Here is a 25198-nt window from a genome sequence, read left to right on the forward strand (position 1 = left end):
ATAATATTACAATTTTTCAACGTATATGTCCAGTAATATCAAATTTAAAATAACAATCTCTATACTTTAATTCGCAACTCGACTTCAATTCGTCAAAAAGAAATTCCTACTAAAATCAATCAAGAGCATACTGAATAACATAAAATGCATACTGAAAAATCTGTACCTGTACAATGACCTGTGAAAACTGGTCAATATTGATTTATGTTTTATCCGGATGGGTTTCGTTGCATCGAATTGCATTCCACTTTGCCGGATTCGCCTCTGCCTTTCGAGCTTAAGTGCTCGAGATTTAAAAATTTTCCCAAAAACTCGTGTATCTACTGTATCAAATGAGAACACGTTAGAAATATCATGACTTTGTCGCATGGCGATGGAAGGCGAGCAATTGACGAGCTCGAAGCATCGTAAACTGAAGTCCGAAAGAAATATGAACACCGAAGGGCGAACAAGCGGGATGTTATCCAAAAAGAAGAAAACATCGGTGTTCTCTGTCACACTCGGTTTGATCTATTTGCGCCCGAGAATCATTCAATATTGACACCGCTCTACACGGGCAGAGCGAAATTTCTCGTTCAGCTGGCAGGACGCAACTCGAGTTTGATTGAAATCACCTGATCGTATCAGAAATTGACGACATCACGTCAATTGCTAAGGGCTCTGTTTAGCGATGTACAGATACTCCGGGAGCTTTGATCACCGAATCAACCGAGCCGATTGATATGGAACTGTAAATGCGTACTTCCCATTCATGCGCCATCCTGTTCCCATTTTATTCCCGTAAATCAAAAAGAGCCTGGCAGTTCCGGTATTTATAACACATCGAATCTCGTTTAATGCAGTCGGCTAGCAAGCCTCCCAAACGTGTACAAATTAAATGCTGATTTAATACGAACTTTTCGCAATTTCCGATGAGTTTGGCTCTGCGTTGAATCTGGGCAGGATTTAATCTGTTTGACAAAGCACAAACCGGTTTGGCGTGGAAGCAACATCGACGTCGATTCGACAAATTTGTTTACCGGTTTAATTGATTAGCAGTGGCCCATGGAAATATTCCTGGAGGTTTGCAGGTGTGATTCCTTATTATCGGGGCAACACCTTCGATCCATAACACAGCGATGCCTTAGGCGTCGGATTAACGTAAGGAGGGGAATAAGATGGATGGAGGATAATAACGACACCGATAAGGTGGTTATGTCACCGTCAATATCTCGCGGATGACGCAGCATCCAGATGGATTTCCGTGTTATGAGCTACCCGAGACCTGTTTTCCGGGCGACAGCCGTGGATTCCGATGTCGCAGAAACGATCCTGACATGCAAAAAAATTAATATCCTCTCGATGGGAGTGTGCCCGATGGCCAATCGAACCAAACAGAGGCAAAGAGATTAGTTTCCGCTTTGGAATGTAGAAACGCCACGCCGGAAGTCGATCCGGGCTTCCGCGTCGGTTTCAATCCCGCGACTCCTCGAGCGCTTGCAACAGACGTTCTTCTTCCGAACGTGCTATCTTAGACTTTTGATTACGATCCTGTCAATCGACGAACGTAATTCCCCGTGGTAAATCGGGTTGCGCGTGGGCCCCGTTTTGTCGCGAAAGGGATTTCCTCGTGCCCGACGCAGCTGTGGGATATTGTTACCAGTTAACATTTTGAGTTTCCAGTGGGCGATTGTTATGCGATCGTTGTGGCGTTATCTATTCAGTCGAATAGTTGTCTAGCTGATACAGCACTATGGTGGAGATAACACAATTTCTGGCAAGTAAGGATCGACTGGCCGAGTGGTCTCTAGAGGCTAGAGTGCCACCGAAATTTGAATGTACAACGCGAACATCGATCGAAACCGTAAGTGGGTTATGGGGTGCCTTCGGAGAAGAACGTGTTGCGTGTATGATTCAATGAGACACCATGCGGAAATCCGGATAAAACAGAAATATTGAAATGTGGTTGTGAAAAGTGGACCGAAGCGATGGTTGCGACGCCCCCGTTCGTCGGGGAACAATTTGAAACCGATTGGTCGCTGTAATATCAGAAAGTTAGGCGAAATCGTGTTAAGTGGTTTTAATTACTTAGAAAACTTGGACAGCCCGCGCGGAAGTTTTCACGTCGTTCAACGGGGGAGTGGATGCGCCTCGAGAACGTGGCCGACGTTCATCCCCTATCTTCGTTAATCCTTGGCTGACGTTCGTTTCGCGTTCTTATCCTTCGGCTAGCCAATTATTCCTTCGTTCGATCGATCCTGGATTCTAGTAATTAAAGAGGCTCTCGTTAATGCCACCATCCTCCTTTGCGTTATTTCGTCCTTCCCACTTTTCTTCGACAGAAATCCCATTTTTCGGGTATGAGCTGCCCAGTGTGGCTCCTGGACGAATCTTTGGGAATTTATTTTGAGGAATGCATGGGACAAATCTTTTTGAAATTATAGGAACATTATACCAGGATATTGAAGTATCTAAACAAATTTTGTTTGGGGAGGAGAGCGAAAGAGCTACTATGGTTCCGACTAGAGTGTTAGAGCTATCAGGTGCTAACTTAGCTAGCTGAACATTAGTTACGCAGCGCGGGAGCATCATAAATACACTGCGGATCTTTGTACGAAACAGAGGCTAAATAATCATTCGATCCTCGTCGGATTCCAAACCAGAGTCATAGTGTTCGTTGCTAGATGTCGTTAAACCACAGCATTATCGCTAAACACAGAACACAAAGCGAATTCTGAATGCAGTAGCCTAAATGCTGTACGCATTCGGTGCTCAGTGCAAAACTGGTATGGAACGGAATTGATTCTAGTAGTCGTTGGCTGAATCCTTCTCTCTGACTCTCTTCATCATTCCCATCCTCTGGCTTCTCGGTCCGAAATACATAATTCACGGGAATGTTTGAATGATGCTTTAACTTAGTCATTGGATTTCTGTGAAGGTGCGAATTACAGTGAGGCTCTCACTGCTGATCACTGCTGATCGTTTTGGGGCGGATTAGGGATGATATTTCTTCATGAACAACAAATTGGTATAAATTTCTGTTTTATTAGATGATATGAACTGATTTACATTTGACATAACAGTTTTTCAATTGTTTTCAATTGTCAGCAGAAAGTTGTGATGCCACGTCAGCTTGCGTGGCTAACAGGTTACGCAAGTGATCGTCAGAAACATAGGAAGACTACGCGTCTGCGTCAGAGACTTGTACTGAGTCGGTAACAGTAGTGAGCTGTTGGTAATTTACCTACTTTACCAGGTTGCGCGCCGCCATTTTCTATGCGATAAATGCTTCCATATTCTTCATTTATTTATTCTTCTATGTTCACAATAATAATATAGAATACATCTTTGGAATCTATTGAGAATGTGTCAGATACAGATACAGGTTCGACAAAGCAAGTATTGGTTTTCGTCCATTGATTAACATAAGATTGGCGTAGCAACCACTAAACTTCGACCACATCATGCCACGTTGCCGTTGCGTACAGTGTTGTCGCTTGTTACTCGAGCAACTGTGCGAATATACCACAAACGCTGCTTACATTTGTTAAAAAAATACAATACATTTATTAAATCAACTATATTCAACACAGTAGATTAAGATAGTTAATAGTCGTACAATTATTTTTACAAATAGGAAAAGGGTACATTCTGAAAATTGATAAAATTTGAATCTTTCAGTATTTTATTATACAGAGCAATCATATGCTGGTTTAGAAACATTAATATAATTTACCACAAAAAAAAATAATATAGAAAAAGAAAATGATACAATTCACAAGGTGTGTAGATAGAAATAATTCATGATTTTTATTTAATGTTACGGTCATATTTTAGTCAATACTTATTTGTTTTGTGCACATTAATGGTCAAAAAATGCACTGTTCAATTTTCGAATTCGAAAACAATGTTTAAATTTCCCGCGTGCAGGTTATGGCACCGACTCCTCAAGGTCCTGGAGCGGGTTGTGACAACCTGCTTGAACATCGCTGACCATTGACACATATAAAGTGTTTCGAGTACGCAAGCTCGCCATTTTGACTTCCGATATGCCGAAGTGATTGTGTTGCGTATCATCCCGCTTTAAATTGTACGTATACGAATAACATTTTTTTAATTACATAGATATGTAAACAATGACTTTGCGCCTACTTATTGTATTCTAACCTAATATATGTTTACATTCAGTTTGTTTTCACCAAATTATTAATAATTCAATAATTCATTCCGGATTGTTACTTTGCATAATGACACAGACGCATATATATAAAGATAGTCGTATTCAGTAATTAAACCAGTGTTTATTTGAAAGTAGCATACACTGAGTTTTTGTGACAGTCTTATATTGTACGCACTGTGACTTGAAAGTAGTAAGCACTATATTTTCTTGACTATAATTCAATAAAGCATTTTAAATGATATAGTAAAAGATGATATAGTTAACGTATAGTATAGTATGTTAAACTACTCTGTTTCGCTTGCCAGCAATTTTCTTTTATATATCAATATGATTTCTCAGAGGGAAAATGGCTCGAGTTTATGTATATGAACGTCCTGTCGATTCTGTCCTGGCGAATGTGTCCTTCTACGAGAAGCATCACGTAAGTACCCTTTATGTTTCACAACAATTAGTATTTTCATTTCGCCTCCGTATTGTTTACTATAGTCTCCATCAATATTTATGTTATTTCATTTGTGTTGTTCCGTAGCTGTTACGTGTTTCTTATAACTATTTTCACATAAAATATGTGGTAGAATACTTGAATCATATGAACCTTACTACGCTGTCCCAACTACTTCAGAAAATGAATATCAAATCATATTATAACAAACAACTTTCAATCATCAGTGTCCATTGGTATATTCTTTTAATATTTTATATCGTACGAACATGTGAAATCAGTATCAACATCAATGTCTAATCACTCATTAAATGTGTTGTTAGTAGTGTACGTTTTCATTGTTATATTCTCTTTCTTGACAACATATGTTACTAGCTGAATCAATAAAATAATAGGTCATATCATCCATAAGTTGCTTGATATTTCGTTGTCTATAAAACACCCAGCAAAGCCAATGCTTTGTCTATGGAACCATTAAATTCGATGATTCCGGAAGGATCGGAACGTTCTTTCCCATGAACCTGATAATAATCGTCGATCGGGCCCGGACGTAGCGTGTTCACCTAATTTGTTATACATACAGTAGTTCTCCCATTTATCGACTATCGACTTACCGACTGTCGACTTACCGACTGTAGGTAAACCCGCCATGTGTAGACCGCAGTGAAGTCTCTGGCCGCCATATTGCTAACGGTCTCGCGTCCGGGGTGTGGACTCCCCAACAAATGGCCGACAATGATCCTCTATTCGTGCACTGTTGCTACTATTAGCGAAATGCAATTTTTATACAGTTCTACCTTCAGTTGTGTTATACCTTCAGATTTACGCACACTTATTTTTATTTATATTATTTCATTCAACTTTGAATGGTGCAGCAATGAGACAGAACCATAGCGTGGTAGCTAACCCAGACATGGCCCAAACCACACCAGTTGTATAACTGCCAGCCTCAATGACAACGAAGATGAAATAGATGAAATAGCAACGCGAAATTATTCGAGATAAATTCGATGTAAATTCAGTCATGAGAGAGAGGATGAATGTAGAATGGATCGTACTGGTGACTGTGCTTTTAGTCTGACTGGAGGCATCTAACGCGACTCGACCGTCGCATAGTAGAGTTTGTCAAAGATGTTGCGTTAGGATGTTCAAATAGGTTTGTATATTTGTTTTCAGCTTCTTACTGGGGTACGGGTGAAACAAGAGCCACGTGACACAGATGACAAAAGTCAGGACACTATTTTGCCATTTGCAAATGTTAATGTTAAGAGTACCACATCGGCTGAAACGACTGTTCAAAGGACACAATTGGTAGACGTTGTAAATAACAAAGAGAATGAGCTTGTAGCATCTACGAACCGTGCCGGTATAGGCAAATCGGGTACGGACGAGGTCAATACGAAGAAGCGTAAACGTTTAACATTTAAGAGTTTGAAAAAGCCGGAGACGGTATCTGAGCAAGTGTGGCAACAACATAAAAGGGCCTGCCGTAGTAGTCTTGAACGTAAACCTCCGGAACCAGTAAGCGAAGAATCGGAAATTGAGGACCAAGAATGCGACGTATGTTATTTAAAATTTCGAACAAAGAGATCACTTAAGAGACACACAGAATATTACCGTGTGATAGTCGATCGTACCTGTGATAAATGCCAAGTGGTATGTCGATCGATTGACGAGTTAAAGGCTCATAAATTGCTAGATAAATGCAAGGTACCAGAATATACGAAGTGGCAAACCGAAAAAATCTGCTGTTTCTGTAATCGGAAGTTCTCGTCCAAAACATATTTACAGGGTCACGTGTTCCACATTCATACTGAATTGTTACAGAATATTATAAGTGATGCCAGTGAAACTGATGAAAACAATGAAACGGATACGACCAAGGAGACCGATAAAATCAGTGAACCGCCATTTACAGAGCGCACTAACGGTCATATAGAACATCCTTTTGTACAGAATAAAGAAAAGAGTCCAGCCGATAGTCCTACCAAAAGAATGAGACAAACAACTATGACAGAGTTCCTTTCAGGATTCACGAGAAAAGAACACGTTTCTCCGAAAAAGGTTGATCCTACAAGAGAAACCCCGAAAAAAGTAAGTGCTAACCAATCAGGAAGAATAACGGAGAATGTAAAGGAGACACCGAAAAAAGCCACACCTAAGCAAAATGGAAGAATAACAGAGAAATTAAATTTCTCGGCAGGAACTCCGAAAAGGGTTAGACAAAACGGAACAGTAGCAGAATTCGTTTCCAATTCCCGTAATGAGAAAGCGCCGACAGTTGTTGAAAGTTCTAGGTTAAGTAGCAAAACTGGCAAGGAGAAAAAACCATTTGTCCAGATACACATGGGTTCTGATGAGATGGTGGCCTTATTGCACACAAAGCTTAAAATCGAACCAGAAAATGAATATATCAATCCTAAGCCACAGAATGGATCCTACAACCTTAGACGCGTGACAAGAAATAGTCTTGGTCGACCGCCGAGTGACGTGAATACACGGCCTCGTATTCATAGAGACCGTAATTCTAAAGGGCAGTTCCTTCCCTTGCCTAATGAGACATCGAAGGCTCGGTCGAAGGAGGAGCTACTGAGGGCCAAATTCAAATGTAAAGACTGCAAAGTTAATCTAGTTAGATGCGACATGGTTGTCAAAACAGAAATTGTCGATTATGTCCCGTCGACTCCGGTAAACGTAGATGCTGATGATATTGAGGAGGTTTGGAGAAAGAAGGTTAAGTTAAAGAGAACCCACGTTCCATTGGTCAGACTGAACAACCTGGTAAAAATAGAAGTTAACAATACGTTTCAATCATCAAATCGAGAGAACAATCCAGAGAAGCCCAATGCATCTCAGCCTAATGTCAATGCTAAATTGCGTAGGATATTCCGGTGTAAAGTCTGCTGGAAATATTTCTCCTTGAAGGAGAAGTTATACGAGCATTTAAAAGTTTCTCATATGTTCTACATATCGAGCGTGTGCAGCGCTTGGTACAAATCCCGAGCCAGATTGCTGAGACACTATTTGCACCAGCATTGCGTTATGAAACGCATGGAATGCTGCGTGTGCTTCGAGAAATTCGTGTCGCCTGTGTTGTTGAAGCGACACATGGGTTTGCACTGCATCAAGGTGATGCAATCGAAGAACGATAAGCTGTTCAACAAAGAGGCGGTCAAGTGTAATATGAACTCTAAGACGAACTCGTGTGGGGCGTGCGGTAAGCAATTTTGGTTGGGGGCTTGCTTGAGCGAACATCAACAGGTGTGTCATAAGATGAAGGCGCAATTGCAGAAATCACAGAAAGCGCACTGTCTCGTGAAAACGTCCCCACCGAAAAAAACGCTTAAGTCACCGTTGGCTGTTGCAAGCGGTACAGTGACCGAGCAGCATCGCATCAAGTTATCCCCTGTCAAAAATCATCCTCGCGGAAACAAATCACCGTCAGTAGCACAGCCGAAAAGATTGCTGAATGGCGTCGCAGTCGCGAAGGGGTACAACATCGACAATACCATCACGAGCAAAGAGAAGTTTTCTTGCACCACTTGCAGCGCGCAGTTCCTGACTTTCCAGAATTTATGCTTGCACGAACGAACTTTCACTCAAGCCGCTAAGTACGTCTGCGACTGTTGCAATACCGCCTTCACCACACCGAAATTATTGAAGAACCACGTCACAGCAACCCACATGCTCGATACTCTAAAGAAGTACAAGTACTTTTGTACGTTCTGCACACAGGGCTTCCAAAAGAAGATCAATCTTCAGACCCACACGGGACACTTCCACAGTGGTCAAACGCCCATCATTCCCAAACCGTGGTTGGATACTACTTCCGCCTGGGAGGTGAACACGGTGTGTAGCGTTTGCAATCTTATATTCGAGTCCAGCGAACGGTTCATCGAGCACAACATGTACTACTACAAGGGACAGATGTTTACCTGCACGTTCTGCAACCAAACCTTCGATGGAATGTACATGCTGAACCATCACAATAAGTTGGTGCACTACACGGAGGACATGACGAAACAGTATACGTACACGTGCAACATCTGCAACGAGGGTTTCACCCAGAAGTCTCAGCACCACGCGCATAAATTTCATGTTCATTCGGCAGCGCCCGAAACCAGCACACAGTCCCTGCAAGATCACACCTACGCCATCACGGTTGGGATCGGAGGATTGACGAATGGACCGACGATGAAATACAACTGTCAGGTTTGCTGCATGAACTTCATGGTCGAGGAGGACCTACGGCAGCACCAGTTGGAGTACTCCAATAATGGTGACTACCTATGCAGCTACTGTGCCAGAAAATGTCCTACGGACAGCATCCTCAGCAAGCACGAGAGTTTGTCGCACACCGTTGGCAATTTCACCGACTGTTACAAGTGTCGCTATTGCGAGGAGGTGCTTTCCACGTGTACAGCGTTGAAATGCCACGAAATACACTTCCACCAAAAGATCTCTAATCCCCAGATGAGCAGCGATAATCAGCCAATCGTGAATCAGAGTGCAAAACCACCTGGAAACGTTGGGGACTCATTCGTCTGCGCGGATTGCAGCATGAAGTTCGTAACCTTGGAGAAATTGAACCATCATATCTCAGAATATTCGAACGTCGGTCTGTACAGTTGCCACCTCTGTAGCCGGAGGTTCTCAGAGCTGTATCGCCTAGAAGTCCACAAGCTAAAGCACTCGAACTTGAACTTCATACTGTCTAAGCATCACTGCCCCATATGTCGTGAGGGATTCGCAAATCCAGTCAACGTTCAGATGCACTTGATGCACTTCCACAAAAGCGCAGCGACCGATCAGTTGGTAGCAAAGGACGCGCAGACCTCGCAGGCAGTCGACCTAAACGTCGAGATGGCCTCAAACAGTCCGTCTAAGACGAAGTCGACAATGTGTCCTGACTGTTTGGTGTCGTACGATTCCGAGAATGCTTTGAAAAGGCACCTAGCACGCTTCGCGAACGAAGGACAACATGCCTGCGAGCACTGCGGCAGGAGGTTTCAATTCGTGAAGCTACTGAAGGAACATTTGAAGAGGCACGCTGCAGGCATTGAACGCCTGAGGTACGCGTGTTCCGAATGCGACGATAGATTTGGTAATCCGGTGGCCAGATATCAGCATATCGTTCATCTTCATGGGAAGTGTAAGTGGAAAGGCGACGTACCTAATTCCATAGTGGCTCGCCAGAATGCTAAAGCTGCTGCTGGAAAATTATGTGCAGATTCCGGTGTATCATTGCTTCGATCAGACACCACACCGTATGTCACTGGTAAACCTATTGCTACAGCCAGTCCTGTCAGCAGATTAAACGGTAGTGAGGGAAGGCCCTCATCATCAACTGATCAGCTGATTTACGCCGGTGAACCTCGAGCGACGCCCACACTATCAAAAATTGAACCTATGGCTACTGCCAATCACGTGTACGGATTAAGCGATCCTCAGGGAAGATCCTCATCATCAACTGATCAGCAGGCGGATATGACTGTAGCGGCAGCTAAGCAAGAGACACTTGAAAATTTAAAGAGGATGACTACGTACTACGTTTGCCCCCTCTGCGACTTCAAGATCCAAACGCTGGAAGAATTTACGTCACATTTGAAACTGGAACATGATGGGAAGATAATCCAGGGGACTATATGCGACAAGTCGCAGTCTTTGACTGAAGGCGTCATCAGCTGCTTGATCTGCGGGGTCACCTTCACCACGGAAGACGATCTCAAGATACACATCAAGGACGCGCACGTGAAGATTTGTCCTGCCATCATGGAAGGCGCTGCCGGCTCTGCGGAGAACAACACAGATGCCGTGCAAATTGTTTGGGAGAAGAAGCCGGACGCTGTCAAGCTGATTGAGGACCAGAGCGACTCGGAGGTCCATGTTCTGTGCTCGAGTTACCGCGCCCCGATCATGAACTATGACAAGACTGTTGCGAATACGGAATCAGTGGATTTAAGTGTTGATGATACCTTTCTCAGGATCAAAGACTTTGCCAAATTGGTGTAAATTTGGTTGCACGAAGCTGTTGTTTCTCTTCGAAAGCAAGTGATGATCTGCCTGGTCTGCGTGAATAGTTCTTGACAGGTGACAATTAGGTATGAACACAAACCAGGATGCCCTAAGCAAACCTCTTTCAGGTTCACCAGCATCATCTTTCTATCGAAACGAATAATTATATATTACATTTATACATAAATACACGATGCATTGTTACGTCGGATGTAGTATTAATACGTTTACGATATTTGCGTATCGTGGAGACAATTGGTTGCAGTTTGTATATGGTAATCGATACTCTAGTGTCGCGTTTTAGCCAGTAAAGTGCGGATTGAATTTGTCTATTCTTTTTCGATTGAATCGGGAACGGCGCTTCTATATCTTCTACAACATTTTATTGAAATACTGTGAGAAACATTTTTTTTTCCTACATCAGTTTAAGAAAATAAGAAGTTGCGGATCGTTGATATACTAAGGGCGATGTCGTGTAAGATAGTGTACCTGTCTACCATTTTAATATAACTTCCGTATTGTTCTATTTGGTATTTAAAATATGTATAAATCTTCCGCTGTATCTTCTAGATCATCGTTTCCCAACCTCTTTTGGCACGCAGTACCTATTTCAAAATGTTTTTTCGCTCAGCTCCCATTTTAAGCAAACTATTTGCATCAGAAAAAATTTTAAATGTTGTCGAGCGTTCAATTTTCGAATCTCTTCAACAACTGCGTGGGAGAACTATGATCTAGGTAGGACTCGATAGTTGTACTCGCGAAAGTATTTTATATACTCGATATAAAATATATTCGAAACACCATTGGTAATTTTTTACGTATTGCTATCAATCAAGTTGTTTCAGTTTTCGTATTGATAGTTTGTGATATGTTAGTATGATATGAAATCAAATTCAACCTATCAGTGACTCAATGGATGAAAGTATCGTGACAAGTACTAAGTTATCTACAATATTGTAAGAAATGCGTGGTGATTTACAAATTCTAGATTCGAATCGCCCTCGCTGGGACTCTTCGTCTTAGAATTATTTCGTATATCTGGGTTGTAAACCGCCGTAAATAAATTACCATTTATTTTGCATCGAATATCACGTATCCTTTAAGCAATCGTGTACGAGCATTTGAATTATGGAATTTCTGATATTCATACATTTCTCAAATGCCTTTTTGTTCCAACGTTCCAATGCATTCTAATAAAGCGTGTTGTCGCTTTGCCACATGATTTCATTGCATTAAATATGATCCACTGTTGTTCCTGAAGCGAAGCGAGGCGAGGCAGATATGACGTTTCAGGGTAAGTATCGTCAATTTTAGGGATTGTAGGTTTGGCATTTTAGTTGTATTTGGGCTTTGTTCGAATATACCACGGTGCCCGTGCCGTGGACTGGTCTGGTCATCAGAGAGGAGCAGTGTGGCCAGAATGAAGTTGGTTTCAACTTCATTTCCCCCTCCAAGCTCTCCACCTTATCCCCTTCCACTATCCTATTCCACCGTTCAGTCCCTATCACGCACGCGCAACGTGTCACATATTACTCTGGTCATCAGAGAGGGGGTTACTTGTATTCCCCCGATTCCTTTTTTTTCGATTACCCCTGTCTGGACACACTGGAGAGGAGGTACACTCATCATCTCACCGTGATTCCTCTCATCTGCCGACACTGTTTCTACTCCCCAGGCGGCAACTTCACATTCTTCACATCTGGCAACGCTGCCTAAGCTGGCGTCATCTACAAAGCTTTAGTTCAATCTTTGACCGTCGAATCAGGTTAGGTGGCGCTTGAACATTCTAAAATATCAAAATGAGCGATTTTTATAAAACTTCAATTTTGTGAGGGAACAATTGTGTGTATTTCGATGGAAGGTTAAATTAAAGGCGATTAATTTGAAAAATCAATTACCAATGGAATACCTGTAAAAAAATTGGCAAATAAATTCACTTGTACACAAATTTTTATTTCGACCTTCACTGAAAATCTCCTTTGCGTGCAATGCTTCCGATCAAGAACATCCGGTACTATGACTGTTTATCAAGAGCGTAATCCTTAGTAAATATTTATCAGGAATTTCGCGCTCGTATTTAAGCCTTATTGTCGAGAGCGGAATAGCGAAGATTAGGCAATGGACGGCCGTTGGACAAATTGATCGAACCAATGATGTTTATAATGCGCAATTTGATGCTCGCCCGCGCCCCGGATTTATTTACTCGGCTAACTATCGATAAATGATATTGAACGGAATTGAACTGCGTCGGAATAGCAAGCGGTTCCGAGCAATTAATTTGTCGCGCTAAATGTTCAATGAATTGATATTTCAATTTCCTTGCCAACGGGAAGAGCGTCGCACTTCGTTAATCAAGAGGGGGCAGGGGGAGGGGACACAATGCATAACTGTCGATGGCGCGGGCGAAATTTGTCGCGATAAAATTTGTACGAAAGGAGAACGGGAGAGGAGTAGAGGGGGGAAGTGCGCGGACCGCCTGTTATAAAGAATAATTAGAGCGGTTATAAAATACAGCTGCCGCGTGGCCGGCAGCGTCGCATTAATTAACCAACCGACGAGCGACGCCCGCGTCTTCATCATTACCATCGGGGCCGCTCGAACGCGAATGTCCGGCCCGGTCAAATTAGATTTTGGTTATTAATTCGAACAATTTCTTTGCCAAAAATTTAGCGAACTGCTCCCGGCGATTTAACCGAGAAGACAGAGGATCTTCTCAATCTTCTCGACGGTTGGCTTCATTCTTGAATAAATTACTTTTTTCCCCGCGTGTTCTTATTCCGCGTTTAACCCGCCGGTTCTTCGTTTATTTGCAACGAGTTGCGCGCGACTGCCGCGTTAATTAAAATATATGACACGACGGAGAAATTATGTCCGTCTATGTACACGAGACTCGAAACAACCGTGTGTACCCGGGGTGCCATTGTGTGGGGTCACTTTGATTCGGAAAGCTTTGTGCGAGCCAGGCTAATTAGAAGATTGAAGCTGCGTTTTATGTTAAAATACCACCGAGAAAATAACAACGCGTTACATTTGTTGGATTACGTTCTTTCGTCCCTTTTTGTCCCGCCCCCACCTCTCTGCACACGGTGATGAACCCAAATTGTACTCTTTATCGCGACACGGAATTCGTAACTAATTTAATTTCCAGAATAAAACGTTTGATCCTGCCTGTAGAACGCAGTGCATTAAATTATTGTGAGCTCGGTGCAAAAACAATTAGGATATTTAAAGGCTGGGGACAATAAACGAGTGGGAGCGTGGTGACCGAGGGCTGTGGGACTAGTGCGGTGGACTTCTATTGGCTGATCAATGAGTGACGTCACATAGGCGGGACCAAGGAGGAGTCCCATTGGGTGCGCTAACGCATGTTAGGGGTAGACACGCACTGAAAGAGTGGAGCTAGGTTCGAATCATCATAATTTCGGTAGAAGTGGTTGTATCGGTATCGTTGACTTGTCGTATGAACAGCATTTTTTCCAGAATTATGGCTATTTGAGGTTAGCTGCATCATTGAAGTTTGTTGAGGTGTCCCTATAATTGTTGTACGGAGCGTACGTCAAAAGGGATTTATATATATAGTAAACGATTTGAATGGATACAGCCACCACGAAGCCATCAAAAACATGGACCTTATAAAGGCAGCTGGGTAGCTATCACGAAGCCATCAGAAGCATCAACTTTATAAGAGCCAAGTCGTCAAACCCCCATCGAGCAGTTGAAACGCTGAGCAGGCTAGGGCCTACGTTCGAGATGTCGAATTTTCGGTACGAGATGGCTGTTTTAAAGGGCTCGCGCGTCAAGTTTGAAGCAATTCGGTCGGGATCCAATCTTGGAATTTATTATACAGGTTGCAGTGTTATGCCTGGGAGCCGGTGCACGGCGCATGGTGCTTGGTGCACCTTGGAGCGGAAATTCGCTGGAAATCTGGGTACGTGTGGGTGCGGTACGTTGGGGAAAGAGACAGTGCCATGGGTTCAGCGTGTTTGACGGTCGTATTACGTTCCGATTGGAGCGCGGTAAGTTAACGAGAATTGAATTTCAACGGAGGAGGTCTGGAGTACGGTCTGCGGCGCCCCCGTTCCATGAATTACAAATCCGAAGCGAGCCTTTGAACACGTCTCCGCCGTGTGTCCGTGCCACGAAATGATGCGATATCAATATTGCGGTCTCTATATACGTATACGGGCGCGTACACATCCGCGCACACGCACATAGAAGAGACATATATACGTATAGCCGTACAACATTCGACAAAGCATTCTAGCCCCGCTGACATTATTACGATAACATATACGTGGCCCCGATAACGTGACACGCGACACAGTATAATATTACCGGCGCCCTGTGACGTGCTTCTGTTATCCTGCCGTCCTCCATCCACGCTATTTTCATCTCGGACCAAATGAAATTGGTAGACCGTATTTCCCCGTTCGGCATGTAACTCGTGAAATCAAGAGTTTCCCGTACTCGCTTCCCGCTCCGCCAATGTGTACAAGCACACGCTTGCCTACCCTACGTTCCTTCCCGTAACATTCTTTGACAAGTTTGTAATACCGCGGTCGAATCGCGAGAACGTGTCACAAGCACATACACCGACAGATTTTTCTTGCCGGGCTTTCCGCGCCACGGATTTGTCTAGATTCGTTCGCCGGGCTGCAATATTGCTCGGAGTTTATTGCTAACTCGCTTTAACCCCCGCACTTTGTGCCATTGGTACCCGCGAGTTCAAAATTCCTCGGTCACCTTGTTCAATTTCGCAGTGCTCACCGAATAGGGTTAAAAAACATCTAGAATAACTCCGGAGTCCTTTTATTAACTCGTCAAGGTCTCAGCGTTCATTCTTCAAAATGCTTCTACTGTGATAAAAATTGCCGCGAAATATTGAAAAAATAAAATGGCAAACCCAGGATTCAAAGTGCGTCTCTCGAGAAGCATGAAAGTTACGAGCAAGTTCGCCTGAACATCGCGCGTATGCTTTCGACAGCGTGACTTGCAGTTAGAGAAACGATATCACCGTGTTCTCCTGTCTGACGTGTTCTTGACTTGAGACTCGTTCGTTACTCGAACTCGGGAGAGGCGAACCCGTGCGAAACTTTCCACGTGTCCCGGCGAAAGTAAATTTTACGGCGCGTTGCTATTCGCTGGGATCCGACTAATTCGTAGACGAAAGCCGATCCTGATCTTCTTTGACTTTGCCCCGGCTGTTTCCGTAGCTTTAGCTCCTCGACTCTGTGCGCGCCTGTGTCTGAGGAAATTAGTGTTTTCTTTGTGCTTCTCGTCTTTCTCTGTAACGAGCTGTATCCGAGCCGGTGGCACAAGACAAATTAAGTTTCGATCGAACTTCTAATGATTTGTGGGAATTTTGACTGTGCTCCGGAGATTATTCAAAATAAATATATATTTCACTGCAGTTTCTTTCGTAAATCATACATTCGAATAAAAAGAAAAAGCAGCGATTCAAATTAAGAACGAAACACCGTTCGTGTAAATTGATTGAAATCTACGAAGTTAACGGCAGAGCATAAAACGATAGTTAGCAGTCGGCGAGAAATCGCGAAAATTGTCCAGTTACCGCCGCGATTATTTCGATAAATTCCTCGTGCTGGTGGAAAACGGGAAAAAAATTATTACCGCGTTCTGATTGCGCCGCGAACGTAAAAACGGGCACAATAATGTACGCGGAGCCGAGCGGAGCGGAATCCTAGGCGATGCGTTAAAAATGAAACTCGCACGGCCGGCCTTAAAATACGTTTTCCATGCATGCTCTTACATTCATTTCACTTGCAAATTTTACGATTGATCTTCCGCGAGCGTGGTGCTGGCTTTCCATGCTCCTCTCTCTCTCTCCCTCCTTCTCTTTGTCTATCTCCGTCTCTCTTTTGTATAGGCGTGCAACTCCCTCGCCACCCGTTGAAATTGGGTTTGCACGTTATGACGGTTGTATGGCCGCGTTTGCAAAGTCCAAACGGTGCATCGGATTAGGGAAAATCAACTGGCGCTGGGCGTAGACTCTGATGAGAAATGTTAATTGGATCGATGCCGGTATCGTATTACCGGCGATTACAATAGGACGGCGACTGCCCATCAGCGTATTTGCTCGCTCGAGTTAGGCGCTAACGAGTCGCGGGTCATAACCGTTGGCTATCTTCCGTCAACAGTTGCGAAGAATCTTCTGTTCTCCTCAAACTTCCGTGTGCAGAACTAGCTGAAATGCCACTTTCAGAAAGGATACAGTTTACCTAGATGCCGACGTGAACACAACACTTTTTGTTTTTACTTGTCATTGTTCTAACCAAGGCTACTGGTTGGCCTTCTCGCTTGCTGAAATCATCGTCACAACCACGGATATTCCTATATCCATGGTCACAACAAACTACCTCTGAGCTGGTACGTCCGCTCCCCCATCTGTCTGGGAATTTAGGTATCTTCAGCATGTTTTTACCATAGACTTATAGAGATAGACTGCGCGGCCTATACGAAGCATTGAAGCCTGCCATGGCGCTGGTCGTATATCTATCTCACTCGCACACCGATAGTTGGTGGGGGCGCAGCGAGCCAGTCAACTCTCACTTCCTACGCACTCCCCACTCACATTGAGCGAATCTCTCCCCACCAACTCGTCAATTAGATACGTTACTGTTTTTCCGCGCAGCGCCTCTAGCGGCCATCCATCGTACGAAAAATGTTGGGCACAATCGAAGCACTGAGTCTATCTCTATAAGTCCATGGTTTTTACCCTAAATTCTTCAAGTATCAGTAACATCGGGCGCGACACCGAACTGGTATTGGAGAGGTAGACAGAAAAGTCCATAAGATGTGTACGGAGGAATGTGTCCCGGAATAGACATCCGGAGGAAAAAGCAGAGACGACGATAAGGTCATCTGTTCACGGTAAGACGGGTCTTAAGGACTTAATTTCAATCCCTGCTCGTGAATTTATTGTTCGAGCTGGCAAGTGTCCGAGAGAACGATCCGCTGGAAGAGACGTTCGCCCTGAAACATCTTAATTACTTTTCTCCGCCCTCGTGCCTCTCTGTCTTCGTGCTTGGACTGCGGGAGAGAGACGGTCGATATTTTTCAAATGTTTATTGCGGTCCAGACATAGTTGCGTTCTTCACTTCATGGTTTCTCCTATCGTTCCCTATGGGCTGGTGCAGAAAAATGTTTAAGAACGAAAGAAATTCTTGTTTGTTCTATCTTAGATGAATTAGTCTACAAAAATGTAGTCAGCAAGAAATTGATCAACGATCCACTTTCTTCATACATGTTCCGATGTGTAAAAAAATTTCTGAGAATGTTCTATGGAAAATTTGCAAGTCTCGATGCAAGAACATCGCCTAGCAGGTTATCCGCGACGTCGTTCGCGACTTCATCCCCCGATCTTCATCCTCGGAGTCATCGGAACACGATCAATATCCCATTCGACTCGGTTCGACCGTCTCCGATCGATCTCCTTATTTATTTTTCTCACGTCTCGTCGTCAACTAGAGACCAAATCTTGCTCTTTATTAAGCAGCGGGCTTTTACGGGCTCGTATAACTTCCAGCAGCCCTCGAGCTAACATCGGTCACGATTCCACGGGAACGATTCGGTCTTCTCCCTGTCGCATTGTCGAATATCAAGGGAAAAAAAAGAAGAAGAGAAACGGAGGATCTCTGCCAACCACCCACGGTGGATTAAGGGAACTGTTCAGAATTCATCGGCGTTTTATACAAAAGATAAACGTGCTCGTGCTGCGTGGAATCCCGTCGCATTTCGCCGAGACGTCACGCGCTACGTCCCCTTTAATCAAAGGGGATCACCGGCCCGGATATCTCGCAGACGTTCGCCCTTACAGGGCGGGACTGCTGTTAATTTAACGAGCTGCCTTATTTTTAATTAAATCATCGGGTCTCGGCTTTGTTGTACCTTCTCTCTTCATTTTACTTACTCTTTGTTTCGTTTTCTCCCTCTTCATTGCTCGTTCTCCTGCTTTCTCTTAGATAGCGGCAGCAGGGGTTGGAAGAGGACCGTTTCTGCCGTGGCAATTTTACTGCTAATTCGTTTTAAGTCGTACAACATTTTTTTAAAGTTTTAAAAATCACCCGAAACTCTTAGTCCACCAACTACGGGTCGGAAACGACCCAGTGGAGATACCCCTTCGCGCTGGACGTCCGAACAGCCTGAAAATTTCCGTCACTGTACTCAAAGGCCACCCCAGAAACACAGTGCGCCCTAATGGGGGGACACAGTTAATTCAACAAGCTGTCTTATTTTTAATTAAATCATCTCCGCTTCGTTGCACTGTCTGTTCCTCTTTCCCTCGAGGACAGGAGGGTTCCGGGAAAGGACGCTTGCCCCTATGACGATTCTACTGCTCCCCCATCTTCCCCGGTCTCCCTCCGTTTGGTCGCGCGGTCTCGGTCCCGTCCTTATCTCGTCTCATTCATCTTGTCGTCCGCGTCTTTTTATCGGACGGCACTCATACCAACTCGTACTTTCCTAAGCTACAACCCCGCCACCACCCTAGGCAGCATCTTCGAGTGGGAAGCAGACCCTAGGGACATTAATAATCTCACACCGAGCCGTGGCTGAAAGGGTTGGGAAAGTGTCGGGGTCGGAGGGTTGGTGCGGCCCGGAGCGGAAATGAGTATGTTTACGGGGGAAAGAAAATGCTTGAGAAAAGGAGAAACAAGGCTTTAACGCGCAGCCCACCCCTCCGCAGGAAATATTCTTCCGCCGCAGGATCCCGTCGCCGCAACATGCGCCAGGATCACCACGGGAATTCCTCTTATCGATTCGTCCTGCTCCCTTATCTCGATTCCGGGGACCGCTTTATCGATCCTTTAATGGCTCTTCTTTATCGCTTTTTAATTCCAGTCGACGACGCACCGTCTATTTATCCGGAGCTGTTTATCCTTTATCCTCCTCATTTTGTGTTCAATTTGTGTTTTTATATTTTATGGGAACGCTTCAATTTCACCCCTTGTAATTGTTACACATAATTTGTACGAACTCTTCGCGTATTGTAACGTCGTTTAAATGATTTTATTAGGTCTTTTATGTTCGACGGCTACTGGCTAGGTCTGTGTTTGCCACCTTTGCTCGCTGCGACAACACCTTGCCATAAGAACAGTACCGAGTTTGGCGTTTTTAGAGACAAAGGTGACCAACCCAAACAACAACACCGTAGCAAGCCGAACGATTAGTGCACGCATCGTGTTCACCGCCATCTCCATTCAAAGAAGAATATTTAAACGAGAAGTAGCGCAGGACACTTTTGCGAGTTAATAACGCTCTGGCAAAAAGCAGCGGATCAGCTTAATTAGAGCTGGAAACCTGTCCACCCTCGAATTTTCTGAATAACTCGGCTTGAACGGCTCCGTGGCTGGAACTCGTCGAAATAATCAAGCCGCCATAAATTCAAAGATAAACCAGGCACCGGGTTGATAGAGTTAACGTAACCGCGAGCGTGTCTTTTAAATTGGCTTCTGATGTCGGCTGAGTTATAGCGTCGCGTGCGAGAGAAACCGCGGTGGAATCCTAATAATTTCCTGGGCGAATATCGTAGTTCCCCGAGGAAGATAAATATTGAACGACAGCTGATCCGAAAACTCGCGGACGGTAATTGCACGCAAATAGCCACCGGTGGACGGCCGACGACGCGGAAAATAAATCGTCGACGGTTCCGACGGCGACGTCGACGACGGAACTTCGTCCTCGCGTGACGCTGTAATTTTGCGGCCCCTTTTGAAAATGTGAAACCCGTTTTAATCTTCGATATATAAGAAATGCTTGGCACAGAAAATTTGTAATTGTAAAATATAAAACCTATTTTCTTTGACCGTGGCAGGTTTAATGTTAATTGATTGGTTGTATTGTAAAATATTTTCCACGGAGATCAGCAGCGTGGTGATTCGATTACCTTTTTCACAGGTTCCAGAGTTGTAAAGGGTCTACGAGGCGTGTGACGCTTTTCGAGGTGAATCCGTGCATTTCGGAAATGACTTTGAATCTGGATGGCAATTGCACACCACTGTTCGACGTTTTGTCCTCCCGGCTCGATCACGAATCGAGTGAGGGAGAGAGCAAAGTATCCGAAAGTATCGCACGATTTCACAGCCTGCGGGACAGGAATAGATTCACGGGGCGCGGACGTTCCGAGCGAATCTAATCCCCCTTTGACCGAAACAAACGGGATCACTTTGAACGATTACCCGCGACGCAAATCGCATCTGTTAATATTTGCGAGTGGTAATGCCTCGCAGATCGAAACCGGGAAGAACGCTTATTGCGATCCGCGACACGGTTTCGAGCTCGATCACTGCGAAATTGATTCTTTCCGATTCGTGCTGCGAAAGTTTGAACATCCGTTGGACAAGTCCTAACATTGATAGCCTAAAACGACATCAGAAAAATAATCGACAATTTAAAAATGTCGGTCTTGCATAGAAATTCGCAAAAATGATCCTACATGTAACTTGTGACACTCACATAGTGATTTTAATGCACATAGTGATTTTAGCTGCAACAAAAAGCGAAAGAAAATTCTCGGTTTTCCCAGATATCGAGAGCTTTTTCCAGGATTTCTGGACCACCGTGTCGGCGTCACGAATCCGCTGAATCCACCTTGGTAACCTAATTTCGCAACGGTTTTTGTTGCTCCCTTTAATTTGCTTTATCCCCCAAGCGCGTATCGACGCATCGTTGATTCGGCGGCCACGGTGCGGCACCACGGCCGAAGCATATTTATTTTCAATTTCCCGGGGACTCGGCGAGGATTTAATTTTTCGACTTTAATTTTCGGCTTTTACGCGGACAGTGGACCCTCGTGATTGCGGAGCTCGATCTATCTTCGGAAATTTCGACGCCGAGTTAAACCGCGGCGCTGCGATTAAAAAGTTTAACGATTGTCTGCCGCGCGCACAGGTCTCCCTGATTCGAACGTGAATTTGATTAACTGCTGAACGAGCATTTCCGTGCATTCTCTGTCAGCTTATGTCAATTTTTCTACCGGAGATAATTTTCTGTTTTCGCGCGTCCTTTTTAATGACATACATTCTTTAAAGAGGTTCAATGGTTGTTGTTTATTTGTTTCTTTTCTGCATAGTTTTAGTGAGCTGAAAATAATACCCGGCGTTTCTAAAGTAATTTTTAAAGTCTCTAAATGCTTCCACTGGTTTACGTTTGCTAGAAATGCATATCTAAAATCCGCAGTCTTGTAATTGCAGTTATATGTGCTCGTTGTAATAGTACATTTGCCCGGGAGATCGAATATTAATAACTGGACTGTGAATCCTCGTGCAGATATAAATTCTGGCGCAGCGATTCAAGCAAAGCGGAATCAACGAGAAACTTTCATACTTTCGTAAAAGTTTCATCCGGCCCTAAGTGAAACAGAAAGTTCATTAGAATTTTATGGAATTTTTGAATCTGAAGGTAAGAGTCTCGAACACAAATGCACTTCCCTCTCTAGAAACTAATAGAGCGACATATCAAAATTTTAATCATGACGAATTGTACAGTCGACAATGTTTCGGCCGTCTGGCCCAAGATGATAAAGCAACGGTTTACTAGCAATTGACAGGGGGCCAGAATAAATCAGACACGTCAATTGCATCGCGTGGAAGACTGTCCTCCAGCAGTCAGCGTCGACCGTAAATTCCGCGATGATCGCTGCCGACTACAAACGTATTAATATCCCGATAACTCATCGATAACGATCAATGACGATTAACTCGGCAAAGTGACGGTAGGTTTTCGACCGATTACGGGTAATTAACGGCGCTGTAAATTTCGTCGAACGAGGCCGGCCACGTAAAAGCTTCCAACGAGTCCGCGAGTTAAAAAATATTGAATGTCTGTCGTTTGAAAAATATCGAACGATCGACACGTGAACTCGAAATGGTCGTGAAAATCATTTTTTGTCCCAGCGTTTTAACATTTTTCCCCTCCATGGAAAGCGCCGATCATCGCACGGCCGAGCTCATCGATATTTCGATTAAAATGGAATATAAAGAAAAAAACGAAAGAGGAAAAACAATTAAAAATTTGTCAAAGCTCCGAGACCATGTGCGAATCGATACGGGCGCGCCGCGCACAAAAATCAGGCATTACGAGCTCGCAATATTGCCCGGATAATTCGCAACCGAGCAAAGCGCGAACTCCAGCCGCCCGTTTGAATTCATTATTCCCGTAACGCCGGCCATTTTTTCGATATTTAATCAAACGATCCCCGATAAAACGAAAAAAATGGCGCCAGCCGCCGATACGCGTCCAGGTTAATCGTAAATAGCTATCCCCCATAAGCATTCCCGTACTTATACCTCCAGCGTATGGAAAATATGAAATATTATAAAAATATACTGTAAATCAAAAACGTTTTAAATCTCTGTTGCGTTTCCGCGCACGTAGCCGCTCGCGTCGAACCGTTCCAAAATAAATATTTCCACACTTACGCTTGTCGACCACACTTCTCAGCGGTATTTTCGACGAAATATTTAATTTTTAACAACCTGGATGCGTCCGATCGACGCGCGTTTTCCAATTGATTTATGCACGGAAGCAGAAATGTTTACGGAGGCAAAAACTCGGGGAAAATATTTTTTACTCATCTTTTCTTATCGCTCTATAGGCGCTCTCCTTCTTTCTGCATCTTGCGCCCTGTCGGAGACCGTTATACCCCGTTTCTCCTATTGTCAGGCCGTTTAGTCAGCACTGCTATAGTAAATTACGAGGGAAAATGTATTGTCAAGCAGCGGCGTCTACCTGTCCTCCCTCCACTTCCTCCCCCGGCGCCGTTTTTCCGCGCTCGCAGCGCGTAAATCGTTAGCGAGCTCGTTAACTTCGCGCGATATTTATCGGCGGACATCGCGCCCCGATAATTGCGAACCCCTATTGTCTACTTAGCAGCGCATTACGAACCGGTTACCGATTGCTCCTCTTCGGCTTCGTTCCTTTTCAACTGACCCGGGCTTCGTTCTTTGTCAGAGAGACAGAGCCCAGAGTAATCTGATTGCACATTAATGACGAGGATTAAAATGTTTCCGCTGATTCGATCGCTGGACGCTTCCCGTAATTAAATCCGCCAGATCGCACGCCGCGTTAATTTTAATAGATTTCCAACAAAAATCTGCCTGCTTTTTGTTGTTACACCTTTGCCACCAGTCGTTGCTGGAATAAATTGTCTTTACCGATTTTTCTCCCGCACTAATTATTTAATTATATTTATGTCCATTTATTTTTGGTAAGGTGGAGTGGAGTAGTGCGTCAACGGAGCAGGTACGTTAATTGGTTATTTTAATTATAATAATGAACGAAATTTCTCTAGCTTGTATTTATTAATGTAGTATAAGTTACTATGAACTATTCGACATAGATGTCGCCCAAGAATAAAGGTGTTTTCCGCCACGTGCGAGGTACACGTACTGTCCAGTGAAAGAGTGTAAACTAGCGGGACGGGAACGGGGCAAGAAAGGCTTCACCCGATTCCCACTTACCGACTCACGCGCAGTGATGGGACTGTTAGCGCTTTTCGCGCTCATGCGCGAGTTTCGTCAGGGCCAAGTCTACGTCTACGTCCGAAAGTGGGGAACTACTGGGGGGAAAGTAGTGGGAGACTATATGACGGGAAATTTGGAGGGCGACCAAGGTACCCGATCTTCGTACTTGACTGTGGCCGTCTGAGGCTAGAATCATCGCGCATGCATATGTATATAATAAATGTATATAAAATAATATTGTATATAAATGTTGTCAAATGTTGTAAATAAACCGTTTTTATTGTGTTTTTTAAAAATTTATTGAGAAAAACACTAAGATGCACTTGCCCCGTAAATATTACTACACGGGGCAAGTGCCTACTATCACGGTGGGGTAAGTGCGTACTGTATGGGTAACGATAAAACTAAACAATATATTTAATGCAATAAAAAGCATTTTGTAGCAGGCTTGATAATAATTCTTTTCTTGCCCCGTAGCACTTGGAACAAGGTTCGTGTGAGAATTTAGAACAATAATATTTTACATCTGGTTTATTAAAATTCTCTAGACCGGAAGTAAATATTTATTTAATTCCTGCTCCTTGCATCTGTATATTTCGCATCGCCTGTTTCAACCTGTCCCCGGTGTAATGTTGAATTTATCGCGGGAATCTAACGGGATAATGCTGCTGCTGCTGCTGCGAAAGGCAAACTTTTCGCGATACTATAGATGATGAATGGAAAAGGAGTATTTATCGACGCGATATATTTCTCCCGCGAATTGTTTGCCCAGATAAATATTTCGATGCGAGCGCGGATCCTGCGGAGATCGTTTTTGTAAATTGAACGGTTCGTTATACTGCAAAATGTTAACGGGTAGACCCGTCGGCGAGATATTATAAGCTTGGAAAATTAGGACTTTCAAAATCGGAGGAAGTTTGCTTTTGTAATACTTTGTTTATGCCAAGGGGAGTTGTATGCGAACTTCTACCTCCGTAAATTATCCCTTACCTAGCGTTATTATTCATTCCTAGCTGCACTATAAGTGAAAATTTCTTAATACGATGAATGAAAACTGATTATTCGAAGATTTACTACGAATTTATTGTCGTCACCAGGTGG

At 43.9% G+C, this 25198-nt stretch overlaps 1 protein-coding gene across 1 annotated transcript; it reads left to right on the forward strand.

Annotated features, from left to right (window-relative positions):
- Positions 1 to 2767: 2767 nt before the first annotated feature.
- LOC143212363 (uncharacterized) lies at positions 2768 to 13318 on the forward strand. Its single transcript, XM_076431082.1, has 4 exons — positions 2768 to 3007; positions 3091 to 4069; positions 4499 to 4580; positions 5778 to 13318. Exons 3-4 carry the CDS (start codon positions 4506 to 4508, stop codon positions 10611 to 10613), a joined length of 4911 nt encoding a protein of 1636 aa, XP_076287197.1. The 5' UTR covers positions 2768 to 3007; positions 3091 to 4069; positions 4499 to 4505; the 3' UTR covers positions 10614 to 13318.
- The last annotated feature ends 11880 nt before the right edge of the window (positions 13319 to 25198 follow it).

This window comes from Lasioglossum baleicum, chromosome 9 (genome assembly GCF_051020765.1).
Source record: "Lasioglossum baleicum chromosome 9, iyLasBale1, whole genome shotgun sequence".
NCBI classification, from domain to species: Eukaryota; Metazoa; Arthropoda; class Insecta; order Hymenoptera; family Halictidae; genus Lasioglossum; species Lasioglossum baleicum.